Raw genomic sequence first — 21,464 nt, 5'->3', positions numbered from 1 at the left:
ACAAAAGAAAACACAAGTGTTTAGCAGGCTATGTTAGAATGCAGCAGATAACAGCATTTCATCCGGACCATCTGTATTTGTCACTCTATAGCACTGGTTCTTAATGTGGGGTCCAGAGACCACCAGGGGTACGTAAAGGGGTCCATAGCGAAATGATTGATAGTTAGGAACCAAAACAGACCCTTACAGGTCTGTACTCTGACTTTGTACAAATGGAATGAAAAGGACTCTTAAGGATCTATTTAGTTCCATTTGTACATTGACAGAGTAAAATTGTACAGTGTCGACTGGAGTCCCAGAGATGAAAAATAAACAATCATATGTGGGAGTCCGTTAGCCTGGTAAACCCTCCCTTCGGAAATCTCATTTGTAATTTATTTCAGGAGTGAGTCTGGCATGATCGCGCATTCGGCAATTTGGCTGTGGGCTGGAGTTGGGCGGGAGTAATACCGTTGACTGACAACCCCTTCAGCCAATCAGCAGTGTTCCCCTTCAGCCAGTGCATTTTTACCACCTCCAGACTAATGTGACGCAACGGGACTTTTGAGACGGCCATGCCCAAAATAGGTTGCCTTATTCGGATACATGCGTGTCACTTGCCCGCCCCTGCCTGTTCTCTGAATTTTTATTTTTAAATAGGCTCTGTCATGATTAATTGACCACATATATGAAGTTAAACAACTAAATTCTATGCACCCAGGCTGCACTCGGTTCCATTCGGGCTCACTTGAACTCGCCACCTGATTGGCCAACTTTCGCTGTCAATCACAGAACGAAAGCATCTGTGTCATTTTAAGATTTCTTTGGCTATTCAAAAATAGCAGATATACGAGTACGAGTATGAGCTTGTAGATCTGCTATTTTTAGAATAAAATAATGGCAAAAATGACACAGATGCTTTCCCGGTCTTAATGCCTGATAGTTAGAGGTGTGCCGATAATTTCACGAAACGATACGATACGATATTGGGCACACAACTTCGATACGATTTCGATACGATACGATACCCACTTTTTTATTATGAAAATATATGGGGGAGAAAAAAAGGAAATGGAAACAAATATTTCTGTTTTTGCATTATTCAGACATGCAAACTTGTAGCTTTTCAGCTTCCACTAGCCGTTTTGAATCCAAATAGGGCAATAGTGTGACACCTAACAAAAACAACATGTTGTCACCCTTTTCACCTTGGGGCTGTTTGCATGCCTGATTATTATTATTGTAAAAAAATTAAAAATAATCAAAACGATATTTTTTTTATACATATCGTCACTAAAACGTATCGCGATATATCGCGGGACGATATATCGGCACACCCCTACTGATAGTCATTCTCACCTTCTGCGGTGTGGTGTAAGGTGACCAGGAGGCACTGCACTCTCAGGTCTAACAGCAGGTCCTGGATCACCTGCAGAAGATCATTGGGGATCTCTAGTGCAGCCAGAGCCTCGTGGCAACCCCTGGACGAGAGAGAGATATGGAAACGGAATAGATTTTGGGGGGGGGGGGGGAAGAGAGAGAGAGAGAGAGAGAGAGAGAGAGAGAGAGAGAGAGAGAGAGAGAGAGAGAGAGAGAGAGAGAGAGAGAGAGAGAGAGAGATATGGCCCGAGATAGAAAGACCAAGAGAAAGTGAGAGTAAAAGAGAGAGTGAGAGCAAAAGAGAGTGACACAGAAAGAAAGCAGATTAGAAAGGTTGCGAAAGACAAGGAGAGAACAGTTCTTATATGTATGCTGTACGCAAGTCAAAGTCTCAAGGCACACCTGTATTAATAGCAAAAATAGCAGATTTAACGTTGACAATGCATTACGGTGCAATGCAAGCTTGTAGGTCTGCTATTTTCACTATTTACAAAAATGTGTGGGGGGGAATAAATAGTTAAATGAATAAAATAAAATAAATTGTTCACATATAATAACATGACCGAAATAGAGATGTAGACATGAAAGTGGGTAAAATATTCTTTTAGGGTCTAGAGTTGGCCAATGTACTGTATTGGGAAATTATGCACAAAGTACTGTCCTTCATTTAAAAAAATACTTTTTGTATAGTTGCATATGTCCTACTGCACACCTGGACTTGTCTCAACTAAGGCACACTGCTGTACCCTGATAAGTTGCAACAATGTGACTGAGTACCTGACGGTGTGTATGACCTGAGTGAGCCAGGGACCAGAGAGGTCCGTCTTGTTCTCCCAGCCCCCATAGAAGCTGAGCTCCCCCTGGGCCACAGTGGCGGGGAGGAGAGCCCCCCGCACGAGCCTCACCAGCCGATGGGTCATCTCCTCAATCATTTTCTATGGGTGAAGACACACACAGACACATTAAGTTGTGTTTCTTATCAATATCAGAGGTCAGGAAACACCTCACAACATTTGACTTTGTGAACTGAAATGTCTCCATGGAACGTACTTTGAAATCATTCTGTCTCTGTCTGGCGTTCTTCTTGGACTTCTCCACCTGGCCAGACTTTTCTCCTGTCTGCAGGACAACATACAACAGGCATCAAACATAATGAAGGTGTCTCATCATCCACAAAGAAGCTATTAGCAACTTCTTCATTCCACGGAGCAGACGTGCTTGTGAAATAAAGTATGCAGCAGCAACGGGGAGGAATTTTGGTGAGTTCATTCTCAGTTTGAATCACACGTCACTTTTTTTGAATGTCAAGGTAGCGAAAGTACGTTTTGGGGGGATGGATACTACTAATTTGGTAGCACAGTAGAATCCTGGACCTGTAGTAGCCTACTCAACAGAGGGCAGCAGCAATTAACAAAACATTACATTAGGATGTGTTCATGTGTTTCAAACTGCTACCGATACTCAACCTATAAAGTTGAAAGCAGCACATTTCACAGCTCTCCTTTGGATCACACTGTTGACACAGATTCAGAGGCTACCTGAGGCTATTCGGAGGCCTTCTGCACAGGAACGTTACCTCACTGAAGAGGCTCCCGTTAACATACGAGATCCACAGCTTCCAGAAGTTGGGCAGCTGACCGATCACAACATCTGACAGCTTCTCCACAAACTGCACCTGCTGAGGGGTCTCGAAGCGCCAGGCTAGCAGCACACACACACAGACACACACAAAAGAAAATTTGCTATGATGTGCTATGTTTACGCAGAATTAATACTAAAAACAGGTTATGCAGGCACAAGAAGCGGTAGGAGAATAATACCCAGACGAGGGGTGTTTAAATGGCAGATAAATAGCAACATGAACAGTATATTATCAAGTTTTGCTCACTGCTGGGGCGTGGTGCGTGGCTGCCTCTTCTGTTAAGAGACGCTGTGTGGCTGATTCTGCTGAGGGCCGATGGACGACTATCCCCCTCCAGGTCCAAAGATACGGCCCCGGCACCTACTGACGCACAGGGAGAGAGAGAGAGAGAGAGAGAGAGAGAGAGAGAGAGAGAGAGAGAGAGAGAGAGAGAGAGGGAGGGAGGGGGGGGAGAGAGAGAGAGAAATTTACTCAGAAATGCATACTTTGGATATCAAATAATCAAACAAACTATTTCCATAATTCCACATTCCTCAATAAGCTCAGCGGGCTTTCACACCAAACAGCCCTCCCTCGCCTTTTCTTTATTTGTCTTCTGATCCGTCTCCCCCATGGCCGGCGGCTGAGACAATGTCCCGTTGTTCTGTGGGGTTTGTGCGGGCCAGGGGTGAACCGGGTTTAGAAGGGGGCCAAACTGGGCTCTGTAACGTCCGAAGCCGGACCGTTTTCAGCCAGGAATGAAGGCTCCACTAGATGGCGACAGGGAGCTACAGTATGGTCCGGTGGATGAATGAGCGAGTCCTAATGCAACCCCTGCCTCATGCCCTGATCCCTCTTGGGTAGGGGGCGTTGGGGCAACGGGCAACGAGGAGCTCGCCAAAAGGGGTAAAAGTTCATGCATGGTGAAGTGAAAGTGAAATACCGTGGCGGTGTCAACCTGATTACTATGGTGTAAATGAAACTTAAAGCTAAGTCCACCCAACCGTGCGAGCCGCCTACACAATATTATTGAAAGTGATGGGGCGAGGAATGAGACGTGTTTCCAAAACATACGTCTCGCATACATACGGAGCATGCTGGTGAGTAACAAACATTTTGACTGGGGTTTACGTGTTTAGCCCTGATAGTGGTGACTAATCCCCAAGCAGAAAAGAGCAAATGCTGAGTGTTACAGCATATCAACCCTCCCAAACTTCAAAATGTAAGGGAACTCTGGGTCTGACTCAGATCAACCAGCAAACTAACACACAGCACGTATACAGACAGACAGACAGTCACACGCACACACACACACACACACACACACCACAGATCCCATATGGCGTGGCACAGTCTTCTCATTCTTGGGAGATGTTTTCCTCTCTTTTTATAGGGATGAGAGTTGCTGTTGATCCAGGTGTCGGGTGAACCCTTGGCGTCCTGAGAGTGAGGCGCCAGTGTGTGTGCATGTGCGTGTGCATGTGCGCACATGCACTGCACATGAATTCTTTGCGTGTGCAAATTACTCGATACGCTGCTATGTTTCTTAGCTGTGAGTTTTACGTTAAAATGTGTGACATTAGATTTCAACTTGGCTGTGTGTTTGTGTGTGTGTGTGTGTGTGTGTGGTAAAGACTTTGTGTGTGCATGTATCTGCGCTGCTCACTTCCTCCTGCTCCTCTGCAGGTCGGAGGACTTCCTGTTCCCCATGGGGTCACCAACCCCGACCACACACGGTTGCTTTCTGTCTAAACACACACACACACACACACACACACACACACACACACACACGCACACAAAACAGGCACGCACCTTACACTCTCCAATGAAATGTATATAATCCATACAGTCCTTATATACCATGTTCATTCTGTACAGTATATAGGGCCTTTTGTGTAACAGGCACAAACGCAGGCACACCCAGAAAAAAGACATCTACTGCACGCTCGCACACAGACATACTTAATTAAGACGCTAAATAGGTGCAGTGTAATAACAGACAGATTAAACCCATGTACAGTACCCAGCTTGAGCTTAAAATCACAACCGCGTGATGCCCTACACGATGCACTGACACAGGAATCCCTACTAATTGTTCACCGACAGCGCTATTATCCCACAGTCACAATTGCTGCTAATTGTATTGACATTGGCAGAGGGTTTGAGCATTGCTCAGGAAACAAGAGCGGCGCAGTTTTATAATAATTGGACCAGGCAGCGTCAGGACCGCGCTAGCAAAAGCGCGAGCAATTGGAGCGTTTAGGCGTACGGAAGCGGCTTGGTGCCGCTATACGCTCCCCTCCCTCACATCAAAAAACTCAACAAGATTTTGGCCTCGGTTCAAACGAAGAAGAATGGTGCCTAATTCATGTTTGAGGCAATTTACATGGGAAGGGGGGGGGGGGGGGGGTATAATTACGGAATCATGTAGCCTCACATATTTTGGACTGGAAGTGGAGGAACATGGTGCGCCGTTTTACACAAGGATTTATCAATCATCCACGGCCACGTGTGCCACTGACAACAGCAACATAACCAGTGTTGCCATGTCCGCTTATTATGAGCGACTTTGGGCTTGTTTTTCCAGTTAAGTCGCTTGTAAATATTGGTAGTTGCAGGTTGCATTTTTTTGGGCTTGTTTCTTAATGTTTTTAAGACAAGTGGTTCTATAAGCTCACAACGCATCGCATCGCATCGCGATGCGTTGTGAGCTTATAGATCTGCCATTTTAGCCGATCTATATATTGTGGGTTTTAAGTGGTACTGATAGTCGCTTCTTTTGGGCTTGTTTTGGTAGAACTGGTTTATTTCTTTCGTAAGATCTGGCAACAATGAACAGAACACTGACTCATACGAATGGACATGGGTGGGGGGGTGTCAATGTGATAAAAGGGGGAAGGAGAAGAGGTGGCAGGGGAAGAAGGTTGAGAGGTACCAGTAAAGGGGGTGGTCGTGGGTTTGAGGAGTGAGGTGGATGGATGCGGGGAGGGGGGCTGGGTGGGGTGGGCATTACGGTGGATGTGGTATTCGATGGTGGTGGTTGAAGCAGCTTCTGGCAGAGGGATGTTTTAGGAAGCGCTGGTTTCGTACTTGGGTAGGGGGGGATCGGGGGCTGAAAGCGAGGGATGGACTGCGGAGGGTGGTGTGGTGGGGGGGCTTTGTGGTAAATAGCTACCAGGTGGGGGTGTGTGTGTGTGTGTGTGTGTGTGTGTGTGTGTGTGTGTGTGTGTGTGTGTGTGTGTGTGTGTGTGTGGAGGGGCCATGCTGCGTACAGTATGACAGGGGAAGGGACAGACAGGAGACAGCTGTTGGAGGGGAAAAAAAGAAAGAGACAGAAGGAGGGAAGAGCAAGACAGCGAATGAAGTGTGCATGTATGTGTATGTTTACATGTGCTGGTGTGTGTGTGTGTGTGTGTGTGTGTGTGTGTGTGTGTGTGTGTGTGTGTGCGAGGGAGAGAAAGACTATCAACTGGCTAAAGACTATGCATTCAGGGGTAAGTTTGACTTCTGGTGTTTGTGTGTGGATGAGCAGGGCCATCCCTGACAATGATAATAAAAAGACAGGGGGGGGGGGGGGGGGACACCACTGGACCTCATATCCATCAACCTGAGCCCCGGAAACCACTGTTACCTTTAGCATTAGACGTGTTTATGTTCCAACCTCGGCTATGTCAAGGAGCCACCCACTCACTATGTACTCTGTATGGAAGTAACATGTGGGTGTGTATATAGGCATGTGTGTGTGTGGTTGTGTGCGCACGCATGCATGCATGCGTGCGTGCGTGTGTGCGTATGTGCGTGTGTGCGTGCGCGTTAGTGCGTGCGTGTGTGTGTGTGTGCACGTGCGTGCGAATCCGCTGTTGTTCCTGAGCGGACGGTTTCACATCCACATTTTTCCTGCTGGCTGATTTAACAGAGAAACAGCTTAATTGGGGTTAATTGTTCCAATCCATCTGTGCGGCCTTGTCTCTCTCTGTGTGTGTGTGCGTGTGCGTGTGCGTGTGCGTGTGCGTGTGCGTGTGCGTGTGCGCGTGTGCGTGTGCGTGTGCGTCTTTGCATGCTGTAACATGTCAGGCCCCTGAGATCTGAATCCAAACCCAATGCTCTCCCGCTTTCATCTTATTCATACGCTCATGTAAAAATAAACATGCGGGCCTATGGCAGAACAGGCGGGGAGATGGAGATATCGTGGAGAACGAGAGAAAGAGAAGGAGAGGGAATGACAGAAAGGGGTTCCAGAGAGGAATGAGGGGGTTGTAGAGAAAAAAGTGGGCAGGGGATTGTTTAACGGAGAGGCAGCTGGAGCTCTCTAAGACACAGCCAGCTTCCAATTCACGACATTCACCAGCCTGATTGGAAATGCTAAATAGGGACTTTTCATTCTGTGCGTAATATGAGTCAGCCAAGTTGTGTGTCGCGTGTGCATATGAATGTAAATGGTTGTGTGCATGCGTTAAGTCACCTCTCTGGTCATTGATGAACTCGTCTCTGCAGTCCTGCATGAGCTGCAGGATCCACTTGTGCTGGGCGTAGATGCACTGCCACGCCGGGTCCCCGGGGGCGTGGAGGTCGGACAAATACCTGCATTCAACACCCCCCCCACGCACAAACACACCAACGTTACAATGGCTCCGAATCAGAGCAAAACACATAGTATTAAGTTGCCCTGGGGCAGAGGCCTCTACAATCTGCCTCTTATCCCTTATCTGTAATTATCCCTCTATGACTAAATTCTTCCCCCAGTGTTGGACTGATCTGTGGCATAAGGCTGTGGGTCACAGCCCTAGGCCCCGTAGCCCGACTTGCATCTCCTATCAAAGTAGCTTTGTTTGGTTGCATCCTTTCAGAATTCCAGGACAGATGCATGGGCTCACAAACACACAACAAAAACACACACACACACACACACTCTACACTGCGTGTAAAGAGTAATCAGGAGCTGAGTGGGCGTTCAGAGCACTGCCTAATGCAGCAGGATGAAAGACGGGCCGTGCGGTGGAGCCTGGGCTGCCCTTTCTGCTCCTGACGACTCAGTCTTAACAATAATAAACCAGGACAGACCACAGCGATGGATGGATGGATGGATGGGTGGATGGAGGGCATAGGAGAAGAAGAAGAAGAAGAAGAGGAAAAAGAAGAAGAGGGGGAAGAGAAAGCGTAGTGAAAGGTATAAAACAGAAACAGAAAGAGAGAGGGAGAACAGAAAGCTGACTGGATTAGTGAACAGGCAGCAGGGAAGTGAGAGGCAGAGTGACAAGAAAAGGGGAAGGCAGGGGAGAGGATGGACTGAGAGCAAGTAAATGAGTGAGACAGGCAGGAAGGCAGCAAGACAGACAGACTGCAGACAGACAGACTGCAGACTGCAGACAGACAGACAGACTGCAGACAGACAGACAGTGCATTTGGGATCTTGAATGATGGAAAAAGAACAACTCTCTATGAGTTGTAAAACAAACGCGTCGCACATGAACACAGACCACTTTGCCGTGGACAATGTTATTTTTAGATTTTGCGTTTGATTATATTTTCTCCATAGTCATTAAAACGTTAACGCTAATTAAATCGAAATTAGCTGAATAATTGAGTCAATGTTTGCTAAACATCATTGTGCGGTTATGTGGTCACGGATGTTTGAATTTCCTTCCTAAAGCAATCTGTTTCTAGGGACTATGGCTGATGGGCCAATGTTTTCAAATCAATACGTTATTTAAAATGTATCAAAATGCACGTAACTTGGACAAAAGATGACAGTAAAGTGAAATTGCGTGTGTTGTTGGATGAACTAACTCAAGCATGTTTCATGACCCTACAAGTTGATTTTCATATCCTACTGAAGTGAATGGAATCCAATGGCTTCCTTGGGGCCAGTCTATGACGCTCGTCATCTATGATGTCATAAATGTAGTAAATCAAGCATAAAAGCCATGTCTGCATGTGTGTGGATGAACGCAAGGAGACCTGATGTATCTCTTCTGGTCGTGAAGAGTGGACGGGGTCTGCAGGAGCTTGTCCAACAGCAGACTCCTTAGTGCTTTGATCCTCTCCTCCACCTCTTCATACACTGGACAGAGACAGATGTGCACACACAATCAGAAGTCAGAACAAAGCGGGTACGAAAAAAATGAATTTCACACACTTCTTTACACCTGTAAACCTGTGAGTGTATTTATTTATTTATTTATTTGTTGTAATGCAGGGAGAAGAAAATGTTGTTTATAATCGAACTCTAGTAATGTGTATGGATGGGTTGTTTTAAAACCAGATGGTTCCAATAACGGCATGGCTCCCATGTGAATCTCTGACTTCATGCCAGTCTATGACATCAGTCATCTATCAGACACCATATTTGAGCAAGGTTGTAGCCCGATCTTACCGCCCGTTCACTTCCGTTTTAAAATAAAAGTTACATACTGTATATCAGAAAATATGAAACATATGTGAGCTACTTCCTTTGCCTAATTGCCATGTGCACTAGACATTTGACACAGATCGGTCCAGCGGTTTGTGAAATTAGCCCCGGATAGACAGACAAACAGACCAACAAACAAGCGGACAGACCTATTTGTAGACGTTTTCCCTCTTACAGAGCCACGACGTGAAAATAATGCTAAATAAATTGCAGAATACCTTTTTTGAAGACGGGCACTTCTGTGTTGCCGAACAGAGATTTGGCTTTCTCGTAGTCGTTGATCACCACATCATAATCTCCCTGAAAAAGATTACAATAAATGATAACTCAGTTGGGTACTGTAGTAATTGGCTTGTACAGGCAGGACAGATGTTTTCTATCTTTCTAATCAATCATGATGAGCACACCATGCATTTAAGCCTCTCTAGCACCACCCTCTGGATGACACGTATCACAGCGCCTTTTGTACAGTGTGTGTGTGTGTGTGTGTGTGTGTGTGTGTGTGTGTGTGTGTGTGTGTGTGTGTGTGTGTGTGTGTGTGTGTGTGTGTGTGTGTGTGTGTGTGTGTGTGTGTGTGTGTGTGTGTGTGTGTGTGTGCGCGTGCGTGCGTGTGTGTGTGTGTGTGTGTGTGTGCGTGTGTGTGTGTGTGTATTATGATTATAATACTTTATTGTCAAACTGGCCTGAAAATTATTTTGCATCAGAGTAGCACTATTTGAAACACAGCAACACCACAGAAAAAAACTAAGATACCTAAAACATTACAATCACAAGAAGATATCCAACACCCAATATACATTTGATCTGGGATTAAGCCATATTTAATTTTAGGATCGACTGGTGCACAAAAGATTGCTTCTGTCTAACCCAACTAAATTGTGGATACAGGAGATAAATCATTTGCATTAACTGTTCAGGACATGAACATGTATGTTTGTGTGTGTGGATGAAATCAGTCTCAAAGTGGGCACTAGGCACATTTTGCAGGTGAGCTTATTTTAGGGTTTAGTGTTTATACTCTGTCGTTCAATGGTGTTATGTGCCGGAAATAACAGATCTAGAAGCTCACAATGCATTGCATAATGTGTGAGCTTTGCTATTTTCAGCGTGCTAGACTGTCTTATTATAAAGCAGGCTTTTGGGTTAGAAGTAGAGTTCAGTGAAGTGTCCTCACATGTACCATTTTTCATAATACAAACTTAAGTGTGTTGTATGTGCGTGTGGGAGTGCCCGAGTAGCACCTTCTGAATATTGCGTTCAATGTTGAGCGGCAGGTTGAAGAGAAACTTAAAGCGTTGCAGGACGTTGAGCGCGTTGCGTGTCGAGTCAGCTTTGTCCTTCCGCCCCAGAACCTCCTGGAAAAGAGTGTCTGCAGTATCACTCGCCCCTGCCAAAGACACACAGAGAGAGAGACAGAGAGAGACAGAGAGACACAGAGAGAGAGAGAGAGAGAGAGAGAGAGAGAGAGAGAGAGAGAGAGAGAGAGAGAGAGAGAGAAAACGAAGGAACAAAAGTCAGAGAGAAAGACGGACCGAAATGGCGAGTTGTATGAAAAAGGGAGAAAATGAGAAAAGGGGGGGCGTTATGAAAATAAACTCAGACACCACATTTCCCTCTTATTATAGGCCTGGCTTTCCTCCTGATGCGTATGCTATCTGACCTATGAGAGGGAGGAACGGGAGTGGGAGAGGCAGAGGCTGCTAAGGAGGAGAGGGTGACAGCTATCTCTCACTCTCTGGCTCGGTGGACCCTTCGCACGCTACGCTCTGGCTTCGTGGGTGGCCTCGGATGTGCCGGCACAAGAGCGGAGAACAAAAAAAAGGAAAAAAGAAAATACTCAACCACGTCAAATTCTTTTAATCAGAACAAAGCTCCCCCCCCGCCACGGCCCAAAGCTTGAAGGAAAAACAGCAAGAGTGTGAACGGCGAAATAGTTAGCATTTTTCACTCTCCGCTCGGCTGTTCTGCCTGATGAGTTGTCGTGTGTTTGAGATTCGGTGGGCCATTTTCCAACTTGATGACCTGACTGCATGTTCGACACATTGGGGATTGTGGCCGGTTGGGGTAAGAGGTGTGCTGCGGCTGGAGGCCTCGGGTTCTCTGCGGGCTCAGGGCCCACATGTTGGGGGTGGGGGATGAGGGGGAGATGAAAGCCACGTCCGTCTGGTACGTTTATTTACTGTAGAGCCCCGCGGAAAGGACCTGCTTAATGCCCCTCCATTAGGGTGGTCACATTTTCATGTATGAGGATGCACAAAGGATACACTCTCTTTCTCTGCACACGTGTGTGTGTGTGTGTGTGTGTGTGTGTGTGTGTGTGTGTGTGTGTGTGTGTGTGTGTGTGTGTGAGATCAAGGAGGGAGGCTAAAGGTGCATTGCAAAGAGACCATTCTCTCAAGGAGCAGCAAAGGGGGATGTGCAGAATAATTGGACAGGATAATTTGGAATAACACAATCTATCGAATGTGCAGAAGGTATACTATACACATATACATCAATTACACTTGTCTATGTACATCTGCGCAAGTAACAGTGTGCCGTTCTTATCTGCCATGTAGTCACTGGTACCACCTGATGAGACAGGTGCATTATTAGATGGAAGCTTACTGTTGAGGACGTTCTCCAGACGCTGTGTCATTGAGCCCTCCACTCTCTCTGTGCCGTCTGCCTCCAACCTCTGATGGATCGCTGAAACACAATCATTGGAAGGATTAGGCCTGATTTATACTTTGACCAACGACGGAGTCACACGGCAAAAATCACTGATCTACAAGCTCACAACGGGTCGCCGATGTGGCACGACGCGTTGTGAGCTTGTAGATCGACCATTTTCATTGCATGTCATACGAAATTCAGCATCAGAGTATTAGAAAACTGTCAGTGAGATAGAATAGGAATAATCATGGATCATGGATGTGGAAGCAGTGTGCTAAAGGAAAATAAGATCGGCGGGAGTTATTCAGGGAGATGGGTGGGCTCTCTGTGTTCTAAATACAATAGTCACTACAGAGTTTCTCCCCTGCTCAATCTAACAAATGCACAATTTCACGATTCCGGAACCTTTTCAATTTCAGGAACCCAAGGTAAAACAATAAACAACCCTTACACTGCCCCAGTGGTAGAGATTGTGGGGAGATTATCTCCGACGGTCTGTGGGACCCTGCTCCCCTCCATCCCCTCTTCCTCCTCCGCGTTCCCACGCAAAAAAAAACAGGACCTGACCCCATACCCAGGGCGCAACCGTACCACGTCGATTCACCTGACCGACACCACTAAGAGCTTTTAAAACACACAGCTCTTGCGGTCCCGTGGTCCAGGGACGATGCTCCGAGCCCTTCGACCCCGGAGCTAATGCAAATCTACAAAGTTTCCATCTGGCCCGGCGGAATAATATTTGGGAGAGGATGGGGGGGCACTCCGACCGTTGTGCCCGTCGCTTAGCATGAATGGCTTCACACGAGACTGTGGGGAGAGTGCAAATGAAGGAATATGAAAGAGAGCAAGGGGGGGTTGAAGAGAGAGAGAGAGAGGGAGAGCGCGGTGCGGCTGCCCATAAGAATAAATAAATGGTGTGCAGCAGTGGGGCAGCTTGGGTGCTGAGAGGGGGGCAGTGCGGGTTTATTGACAGAGCGGAGAGGGCCGGCGGGGGCTCGGTGCATTCCTGCGGCCGGCTTCAAACACGCACCCAGCGCATAACTGGAGAGTGAGGCAGAGGGAACGCCAGCGAGGAGGAAAGAAAAAGAAAAGGGATGATATCTTCCTCCTCTAAGACATTCTTCTCTTCTCCCATGTATTCCGCCAAAAACACAATGGCCGCCTGCTGACGCGGGAGACAGCGGAGAGTATCGGGAGGGAGAGGCTCTGTAAATAAACATGTGGGTGGGTTTTGACAGACGGGAGCCCTGAAGGCGGAGGCTGAGGTATTCCTGCAACGCGCTAGTCAAACACGGACGTTGCCTAATCGGCACGGACATCAGTCAGTTCCCTCCTCTCTCATAGGGGTCTCTCGCTACTCATGAACCCTGTTGGGCACAACCACCTTACTGCCAGAGTAACTCCTTAATGAACAGTGTATCTCAAATGGGGGCACATTTAGCCTAGGGTATGCAAAGGTGCTAGAGGGGGTATGTGAGAGAAAGTGAAAAAATATATATTACACTATATGTTTAATGATAAAACATTGACAAACGTGCGAAGCTGACCTGTAAGGTGTTAAACCAAATCACATACAAAATTTGACTAGCACAACTGGTATTTAATAGAGAGCAGTACTTATTTGCTGTTATGTTGTTTTATTTTGAACATATTGACATCAAAACTGGACTTACTAAAAAGTTATGGCCAGCTGGCCACATGTTTAAAATAAACCTGCTCAGGAGGCACTAATCACAACCCTTTCACTCAATTTCTTATTTGTAAAGTCATATTCTTCAAAAGGTGGCTTATCATTCATTCATAGCATGATATGCTTTGCTATGTTTTTTGTTTTGTGTATGTCTTTTAGTTTTCTAAGCAGTCGGGTTAAAGAAGTACTAGAATTCAGAAATCATGGAAAGGTGGTAATGAAGTCATGTAAAGCTTGAGAACCACTGGTTTACAATATCATAATATCATTCACATTTACATGCTACAGAGCATAGCCTGATTGATGACTAAAGAAATGTGTAAATCGGGACGGGACAGTAGAAAAAGCTATCAAGCGAAGCTGATCAGTATTTGTGGGTAAGTAAAACAAGTAGTAGTTACTATGCTGCTACCAGAGACTAAAGTGTCATTTTATTACTTTACAAATTAGTAACAAGTAAAGAGGAATAAATTCAATCTTCAGAGAAATGAGCCCAACCACACTGACTGCTCATGAACCAGCAGCAGCGTGGGCTGAGAAGAGGGCTAAAGATGAAATAAAAAGGAGATAAAACCAGCCATTCCAGAGGGTTTACGCTGCATGTGTGAGTACATGGGATTCGATAGGGCTGAGCATGCAGGCGCACACACTCATACAATCACACAATCAGTCTTTCTCCTTTTGTCTGTCTCTCTTACACACACACAGCAGGTCTGCTTCTTGTCTCTATGCCACCCCCCGCCCCACTGCCAGCTGTGTGTCTTCTGCGTCTGTCACGCACTCTGGCTGCGGGGGCGGTGACGTCACAGCTAACCTAAACACTAAGTCAGGGTCCGGATAGCACACACGCACGCACGCACGCACGCGCGCGCGCGCACACACACACACACACACACACACGCACACACAGGACCTGAGGAAGAGCTTGCTCCTGCTCCCCTTCCTGGAATCGTTGGGGGGGGTGGGGGGTGGGAGAAAAAGGAAAATGAATAAGAATAAAAATACAGTGTCCCTGGATTCTAAAGCTGGAGATGTTTTGACTCCTGCTGGGGCTGGGCTTGGGGGGATAGGCCCTGGGAATCTGGCATTTTTGGAACACGGTAGCCGCGCTGCTTCCTGTAATCGCTGGGAGACTTCCTTTCCGCACAACAATGAAAAAACCTCTAATTTCAACATTTTTAGCGCCGATGACCCCTAGGGGCCTCTCCCTGACGGACTGTCAGTCACTCAGCCAGTCAGTCAGTCAGCCCCCCAGTCGACCCCACGTCTCAAGAAGACCCACGAGGGAGCGCGGCTCTATTTGTCACCGGAGCTGGCTGACAAAACAGCCCGCACTGTGAACCCTTCCATCTCTCTCAGCAGTCTGTGGGTCACATAGAGAGGCTTAACAGGACCGCTTATTTCCTGTTTAACCCCTTCTGCACCTCAGCTCACGAACCTGCTGACCACGAACTAATGACATCACGTGTAGCGTCCCTGTGACCTGTGACCTCATGCAAGCCCTCGTTTGACCCGGCGAGCCTCGCCGGAACACGGCCAGAGAGTCTACCTGCGTGTCAGAACTTAAGTGGTCCAGACTCCGTACTTTATTGTGGTCAGCGTGTCTTAGAAGTTTTGGGAACACTGACACGTAGTGGTTAAGAGTTCCCAGCGTTGCCTCCCTACAGCCCAAGCCTCACATTAGCTAACACGCCCTGTCAGAAATGACGGCAAATCAGTATTTAACCGCTCCACAAGCCTGTGTGTTTAAACACAGCGGGGAAATGCAAAGACAGGCAGACATATGAGGCATGAGACAGCAGATCTGGTTGCACAGAACGTGCGTTTTCAGTCCCATGGTACTGGAGACAAAGAGGGATAGACTGCCACCCCCCCCCCCCAACCAAAAAAGGAAAAAGAACAACATTTTCAAAAATAGCAGATCTACAAGCTCAAAACGTGTTGCATTGTGAGCTTTTGCATCTGCTGTTTTTACAGCATGATACCATGTCGTACAACATAACGTATAAAATAGTGTTTAAGTGGTTAAAGTTCCTTGTAAGTAAAACTTCTTACTTGGCAATAAAGTGAGTCAGAATCCAAATCTGAATTCAATAACATAAGAATGTTTACTACCAAATAGATTTATTTTTGTGTTGGCGACATCTGATGGTCCTTCAGATAACAATACTAGTAATAGCTTTTAATGAGCTTGTGTTACTGCATGTTTCTTTTTTCCAGGCTAAAACATCTTTTCTCTTTTTTTCCATTACAAATAATAATAAAAAGAACGGAAGATGGAGAGAACAATACATGTAGGAGGACAACTGATTGAGGTGGGAACGAGAGAAAGGGAGAGAGAGGAGCTCAATGGATACTCGAGTTAGAGGGCCACTATTCGCTCTAAACGTTTTCTGTCCGCCTCATTTCTTTTTCCAGATTTGGCTCGTCCTCCCCGTTTCCACCCGGCAGTCATCGGCACTCTCCTATTAATAAAACCCCCTGACTTTTATGAGAGCCATCAATAAAATTCTCACATGCCGGCAGGATAGAAAATAAACAGGAGAGAAGACTGAAAATAAAGGTTTTTAATGGTGATTGAGAGGGCTGGAAGCACTACAGGCTAAACACCAATTAGAAGTGTGCCCGCTTTTTAATGCTGCACAGTTCTGAACCAGAGAACATGAGAGCACGAGTCCGCATGTGCACACGGTGCGTTTTACTCATTTCCTCTCGATTTACATGGCAACACCTGAGGTGAGGTTAATTTGGAACGGCTCGAAAACTGCGCAGTGCTGCCAAAACGCCGAGAGACAAAGAAAGGATTCACAGTATGGGAGACAGCTGTGCTAAACCGGGGCACCCGACAGTGAGCGAGCGCAGAGCTGTCTACAGCTGGCTGGCTGGCTGGCTGGCAGACTGGCTAGCTAGCGGCACCGAGGCTGGTATGTCGGTTTGGCTTGCTATTGCCGATACGGAATACACCCCTTGAGCCTATCCTTGAGCCATCCTTTCTGGGCTCCCTCCCACTTCATTTAGGACCCCGAGAGCCAAACCTTGAGCCAAGAGTGGACCTCCTAGTTCTGGGATGAGTCATCAGACTGCTCCAACGGTTGATGGTAAGAGACATGGAAAGGAAAGAAGTCTTTGATCTGAAGTGCAGGGTGAACTACATTCTGGATTACGGGACCTGTAGGTCAGTGAGTGAACTTCCAATATTTCATGGGTTACAGGTCATTTGAGTGCAGTGCTTCCTGGGTCACCAGGGACTGTGCACTTCCCATTCACGAGGCAACGGGCACACACACAGTCGGCACTTTCAGTTTTAACGTGAGAACAGCCACATATTGTTCCCTTACGCTCATATTAGGGGCCGTTATCGGCCCTATCAGTCCTTATACTGCAGCCCGCATTGTGTTGGGCTGCTCCGTTTATTTAGATTCGACCACTAACAACGATAACATTGCCCTTTCTCTCCCAAGCAGGGGCACACGGAAAGCAATAATAATGACAGAGGCAGAAAACGTGGACGTATAAATAGTAAAGGGGAAGTAACCGAAGTGCCTATGAGAAGAGCAGTGAGTAAACAGACAAAACTATGAATGATGGAGGGGACAATTGATTTGAGCTACCTGGCAGAGCGACAGCAGTCAGTCTACGCTACCTCAAAATGTTCCTGGTCTCAGAGAGTTCTCTGTGTCAGAGTGTAGTGTTTTTATGCATCTGGGTTGTCGAGGGCCTCGGTGGTGCAGCGCCACAGCCGGGGCACACTGCTCTGAATGACAGGTGAGGGCTGATCTCATTTTAATGGAGGTGAATTAGGCGTGTTGAGGTTGGCTGCCGGTACTGTGGCACGGAGCGCGCAGGGTTCTCACACGGCGCCCAAATGAGCCTCTTTAATCAACCACCGCTCGACCGCAAGTCGAGAAACACACCGCTTGACGTGCGCACACACGCACATGCACACGAAACGGACTCGCACACACAGGCTCAATTACACAGGCACTTTCCAAACATCCAAGAGCTTCTGAGCGGTTCTGAAGAATGATGTTTCGGAAATATGCGGATTAATTAAAGGCCATTTGTAAAGAAGCCGGGGGAAAATGCCTCAAAATGTGTTAAATCTGCTTACCTGCCAGAGCGTCCTGGGCCTCAAAGAACGTACTGAGGCCTCCTTTCACATAAGCCAGACTGCCCTCATTCTTCTTAGTGGCCTGCTTCTTTAGGTTACTGGCCCCCATCCGCAACTGTTCAAAACTTAAAAACAGGAGAGCAGTGATGTAAGAGCTAGGTTTTTCCTGCACAGAGGAATTTCTGGTGCCCCCAAAGACGTTTTAGCTACCCACAAAGTAAGATCACCACCACCAAAATGATAAGAACTGAGAATATGTATGATTGTTGGTTCCCAAGTAAGACGAGCTGTTATTTGCCTATCAACAAAACTAGGATTGTAGCCAATCACCTGCCCCTTCAATTGGCTTTTATGGCACTGTACTCCCCTCTTCCTAAAACTCACTCCCCTCCCCCCTTACAATGTTGTAATAAAAACATTTTTTTAACCATATTAAATGGGGGTTTGTTTACTCAAGCATAATAGACATTTTTGTTTATCAAATGGTAAAAAAAAGAAAACAGGAAAATATATAGATCCGTCAAATAAATTCATTCATTGCCTTTACTGTTGCAACGTGGACGGATCGTGCTTACTGTCATTTGTAGTCACTCCCTAAAGGCCCATTCTAAGCTAGGAAAACCCCTTAAGAGGCAACGCTACAGACCGTTCAATTTTATGTGGTACACATTATAGTTTACACAGTGGTAACTTGGTCATGTTTCACTGAGCATGTACTGAGAATGAGTCACAGACGGAGATGCTCGCCCACACACACACACTCGCACACAAACACAATCACAATCACACACACACTGTCGGGGACAGCGCGTGCACAATCTGGTCTGTGTGTCAGTGTTGTCTGTGTGTCCTGCGTGAGGCTTCCTCAGCAGGAAGAAACAGTCACCCAGTGAGGTCCAAACAGGCCAGGCTGGATCCTGGGGTCTGGGTGAACGGGAGGCTAAACAGGAGGGAGAGGAAGCCAGGAGAGTCCAAAATAACTCTGTCCACTGTCCACACATGACAGAGAGAAGGGCCTCGACCCTACAGGGGTCACACATCACCCAAGCATCTCTGGTCGCTCCCGTCTCAAAAGAGAGCCACAAGGACAGCTACGTGTGAACCTGCCTCAAGGTTAAAGGTCAGGTGCACTTATACAGCTGTGACAAGTGGCATTCTTCTCAACAGTGTGAGAAAACATTTATAGGCAAGGCTATTTGATTTGTATGATACATTTCAATAACAAGGCAATTCAAGAATAATAAAAAAAAAAAACAACGAAAAGATCAAAACGTCACAAGCAAAACAGCAAAATAATTTGAAAAGAAAAGCAAAGAAAAGAAAATGACATCTACACAACCGTAGATTGTGATGCTGCTACCTGTCATGTACTGTACAGTAGGGAGCATATGGAAACAGCAGTGTGGGGAGGCAAATATGTTTTACAATGCCCAGGGGCACTATTTATTTACCTATAGTCCTTTTTGTCCCAAGATACAGCTTATTTACAGTAGATGTTATTTAGGCAGATGCTAGGTTTGATGTTGACCTGGTATCGTAGTTTTTTTTAAAGCACTATAGTACATCGTTTTTCTTTGCCCTCTACTTAAGTGACCAATTTATTTATCGTTTGTTGACTATGGGTTCATGCCCTTTACTCTGATCTCGCACTTGTCGCTCTCAATAAGAGTGTCTGTTAAATGCCATGATTTGTAAATTGTCCATGCACTAAGTCATTTGTTAGTGCATTATTTGTTTAATGATAGTTTAACCACTTAAACTGTTAATATATAAATAGCGAAAATAGCCAATCTACAACCGAATTGCCTATTATGACATGCTTGGGATAGGGACACCAGGGTTCATGTCGTTTAAGTAGTACTTCTCACATGGCAAATAAGTAAATCAACATTCCACTGAATTCATTAATATAAGCATGTTTTGACATAAAGCATCTAATGGTCCTTTAGATGACAATTATCTTGGTTTACTGCATGTTTCTTTTTTCCAGGCTAAACGTTTTTTAGAGCCCAGTCATAATTTGAAAGACATTTGTGAAGGAGTTACAGTACAGTTGTAAGTGATTGTGAAGATGGTGAAGATGGGAAGTACCTGGTGCCCGAGTGGTTCTCTATGAGATACCAGGTGGCAGAGAAGTTCTCACTGGTGAAGTCTCCACTCATTGCTGGGAATGTCAGCTCCATGTCCTTCTGGGGGATTTTGGCCCTGGAAGATGACAGAGACAGCGAAGAGGACAGAGAGTTTGTGAGTATTTGTCCCAGTATTAACCCATTAAGACCTGAAGCTGATTCTACATGTCTCCTAAATCCCAACAGTTTTCTGAAAAACCTGTGTTTCTATGTCAGTGGTGCTCAATCTTTTTCATGTCAAAGACCCCCAAAATGATATGTATTTGGCCGCGGACCCCCATCAAAATATTTTGTTCCAGGGACCCCCAGAAGCAAAGAATAGAGTTAAAAATGTTCGCTTTAAAAATATTTATATTCAAATATTTTCACACATTTTCACGATTTTTCAAAAATAGCAGATCTACAAGTTCATAGCGCGGCACTCGGTGCCGCGCTATGAGCTTGTATATCTGCTATTTTTGAATAGCCAAAGTGTACAATTATGCACAAAATGTGCCACTCTGTAAGAAGCTCAAATAAATATAAAGCCCGGTTTATACAGCATAACGTAACGGTGCACGATCAATCATAAATTAAGCATAATCTGCAATTAAGCCTAATGAGTGCGAGTGAGTAAATGAGCAAGATGTTTGATGACTGTGGCGAGGTTGGATGAATACTGCATGTAATCATAGAACTGAAAAGAGACGAAGCGGTAAAAGTTGAATGTGATGCTGGTGACGAGGACTTCCAGCAGGGGTCAGTGTGTGGCCTAGTGGTGCCCTAGCAAGGAGGCCCTGGCGTGGGAAGAGCAGCGTGTGACGCCTGGGTGCCCTCGGAGGACCCAGCACTCATTAGAGAAGTTTGATCTCTACTAATGACCCGTGGCCTACACAAACCAAACCCCCCCCCACCACCCACTCTGCACTTACACACTCACAGAATCACATAACACCATCATTTTATGGTCATGGATACACATGGCGCACCCGCGCCCGCACACACACACACACACACACACAAAAAGACCCTGATTTCAATCAAAGAAAGCTTGCCTGCCATGGGATAGATGAGACTTTATAACAAGACATAAAACCAAGGGTGAAAGTGCAGGTTTCTTCATTAACAAAGGGTAACACCAATTAATCATCCGCAAATCACCAACCTCTTCTAACCTGTGATTTCATACAGGAACGAGGAGACCTGCGAGTACAGTAGACGAGAGAGGGAGCGTAAACAAGGAAAAAGGTCAGGGCGTGCTCTCGCACTCCCTAATGTAACTCACTCGTCTCCGTACCTGGCATGCCATCAAAGGCCGCTCTCACACAACCCCCTCCCCCTCTCCGTCTACTGTGCAGACAGGAAGCACAGAGGACCGCGGACACAAGCGCGGCTTTTTTACTATTCGTGCGTGGCGAGTTCAGTAGGCGAGTGCTCTTGAATAGCCAACATTATCATTCGAGCGTCACAACCTCCCCGACAGGTCTCCTGCGCAACGGGAGATGACC

The 21,464-nt window shown here is 46.3% G+C and overlaps 1 protein-coding gene across 6 annotated transcripts in view; it reads right to left on the bottom strand.

Annotated features, from left to right (window-relative positions):
• The window catches only part of exoc2 (exocyst complex component 2), a 55,356-nt gene that overhangs the window by 12,153 nt on the left and 21,739 nt on the right, over positions 1 to 21,464 (bottom strand). For 5 of the 6 annotated variants that reach the window (XM_080430028.1, XM_080430026.1, XM_080430025.1 and 2 more), the window contains exons 5-16: positions 19,940 to 20,053; positions 17,849 to 17,973; positions 12,000 to 12,080; positions 10,634 to 10,779; positions 9,611 to 9,692; positions 8,942 to 9,044; positions 7,446 to 7,564; positions 3,248 to 3,364; positions 2,936 to 3,060; positions 2,410 to 2,478; positions 2,137 to 2,294; positions 1,339 to 1,460 (exon numbers count right to left, since the gene is read on the bottom strand). In XM_080430028.1, the coding sequence (XP_080286154.1) occupies positions 1,339 to 1,460; positions 2,137 to 2,294; positions 2,410 to 2,478; positions 2,936 to 3,060; positions 3,248 to 3,364; positions 7,446 to 7,564; positions 8,942 to 9,044; positions 9,611 to 9,692; positions 10,634 to 10,779; positions 12,000 to 12,080; positions 17,849 to 17,973; positions 19,940 to 20,053 (1,361 nt within the window). The remainder of the gene's footprint in view (positions 1 to 1,338; positions 1,461 to 2,136; positions 2,295 to 2,409; positions 2,479 to 2,935; positions 3,061 to 3,247; positions 3,365 to 7,445; positions 7,565 to 8,941; positions 9,045 to 9,610; positions 9,693 to 10,633; positions 10,780 to 11,999; positions 12,081 to 17,848; positions 17,974 to 19,939; positions 20,054 to 21,464) is intronic. The other variant, XM_080430030.1, reaches the window with a different exon arrangement.

Source organism: Gymnoscopelus braueri (assembly GCF_963280865.1).
Source record: "Gymnoscopelus braueri genome assembly, chromosome: 6".
Lineage (NCBI taxonomy): Eukaryota > Metazoa > Chordata > Actinopteri > Myctophiformes > Myctophidae > Gymnoscopelus > Gymnoscopelus braueri.
Note: the sequence above shows the minus strand (reverse complement) of the source record. Positions and strands in the feature narration are given on the sequence as shown.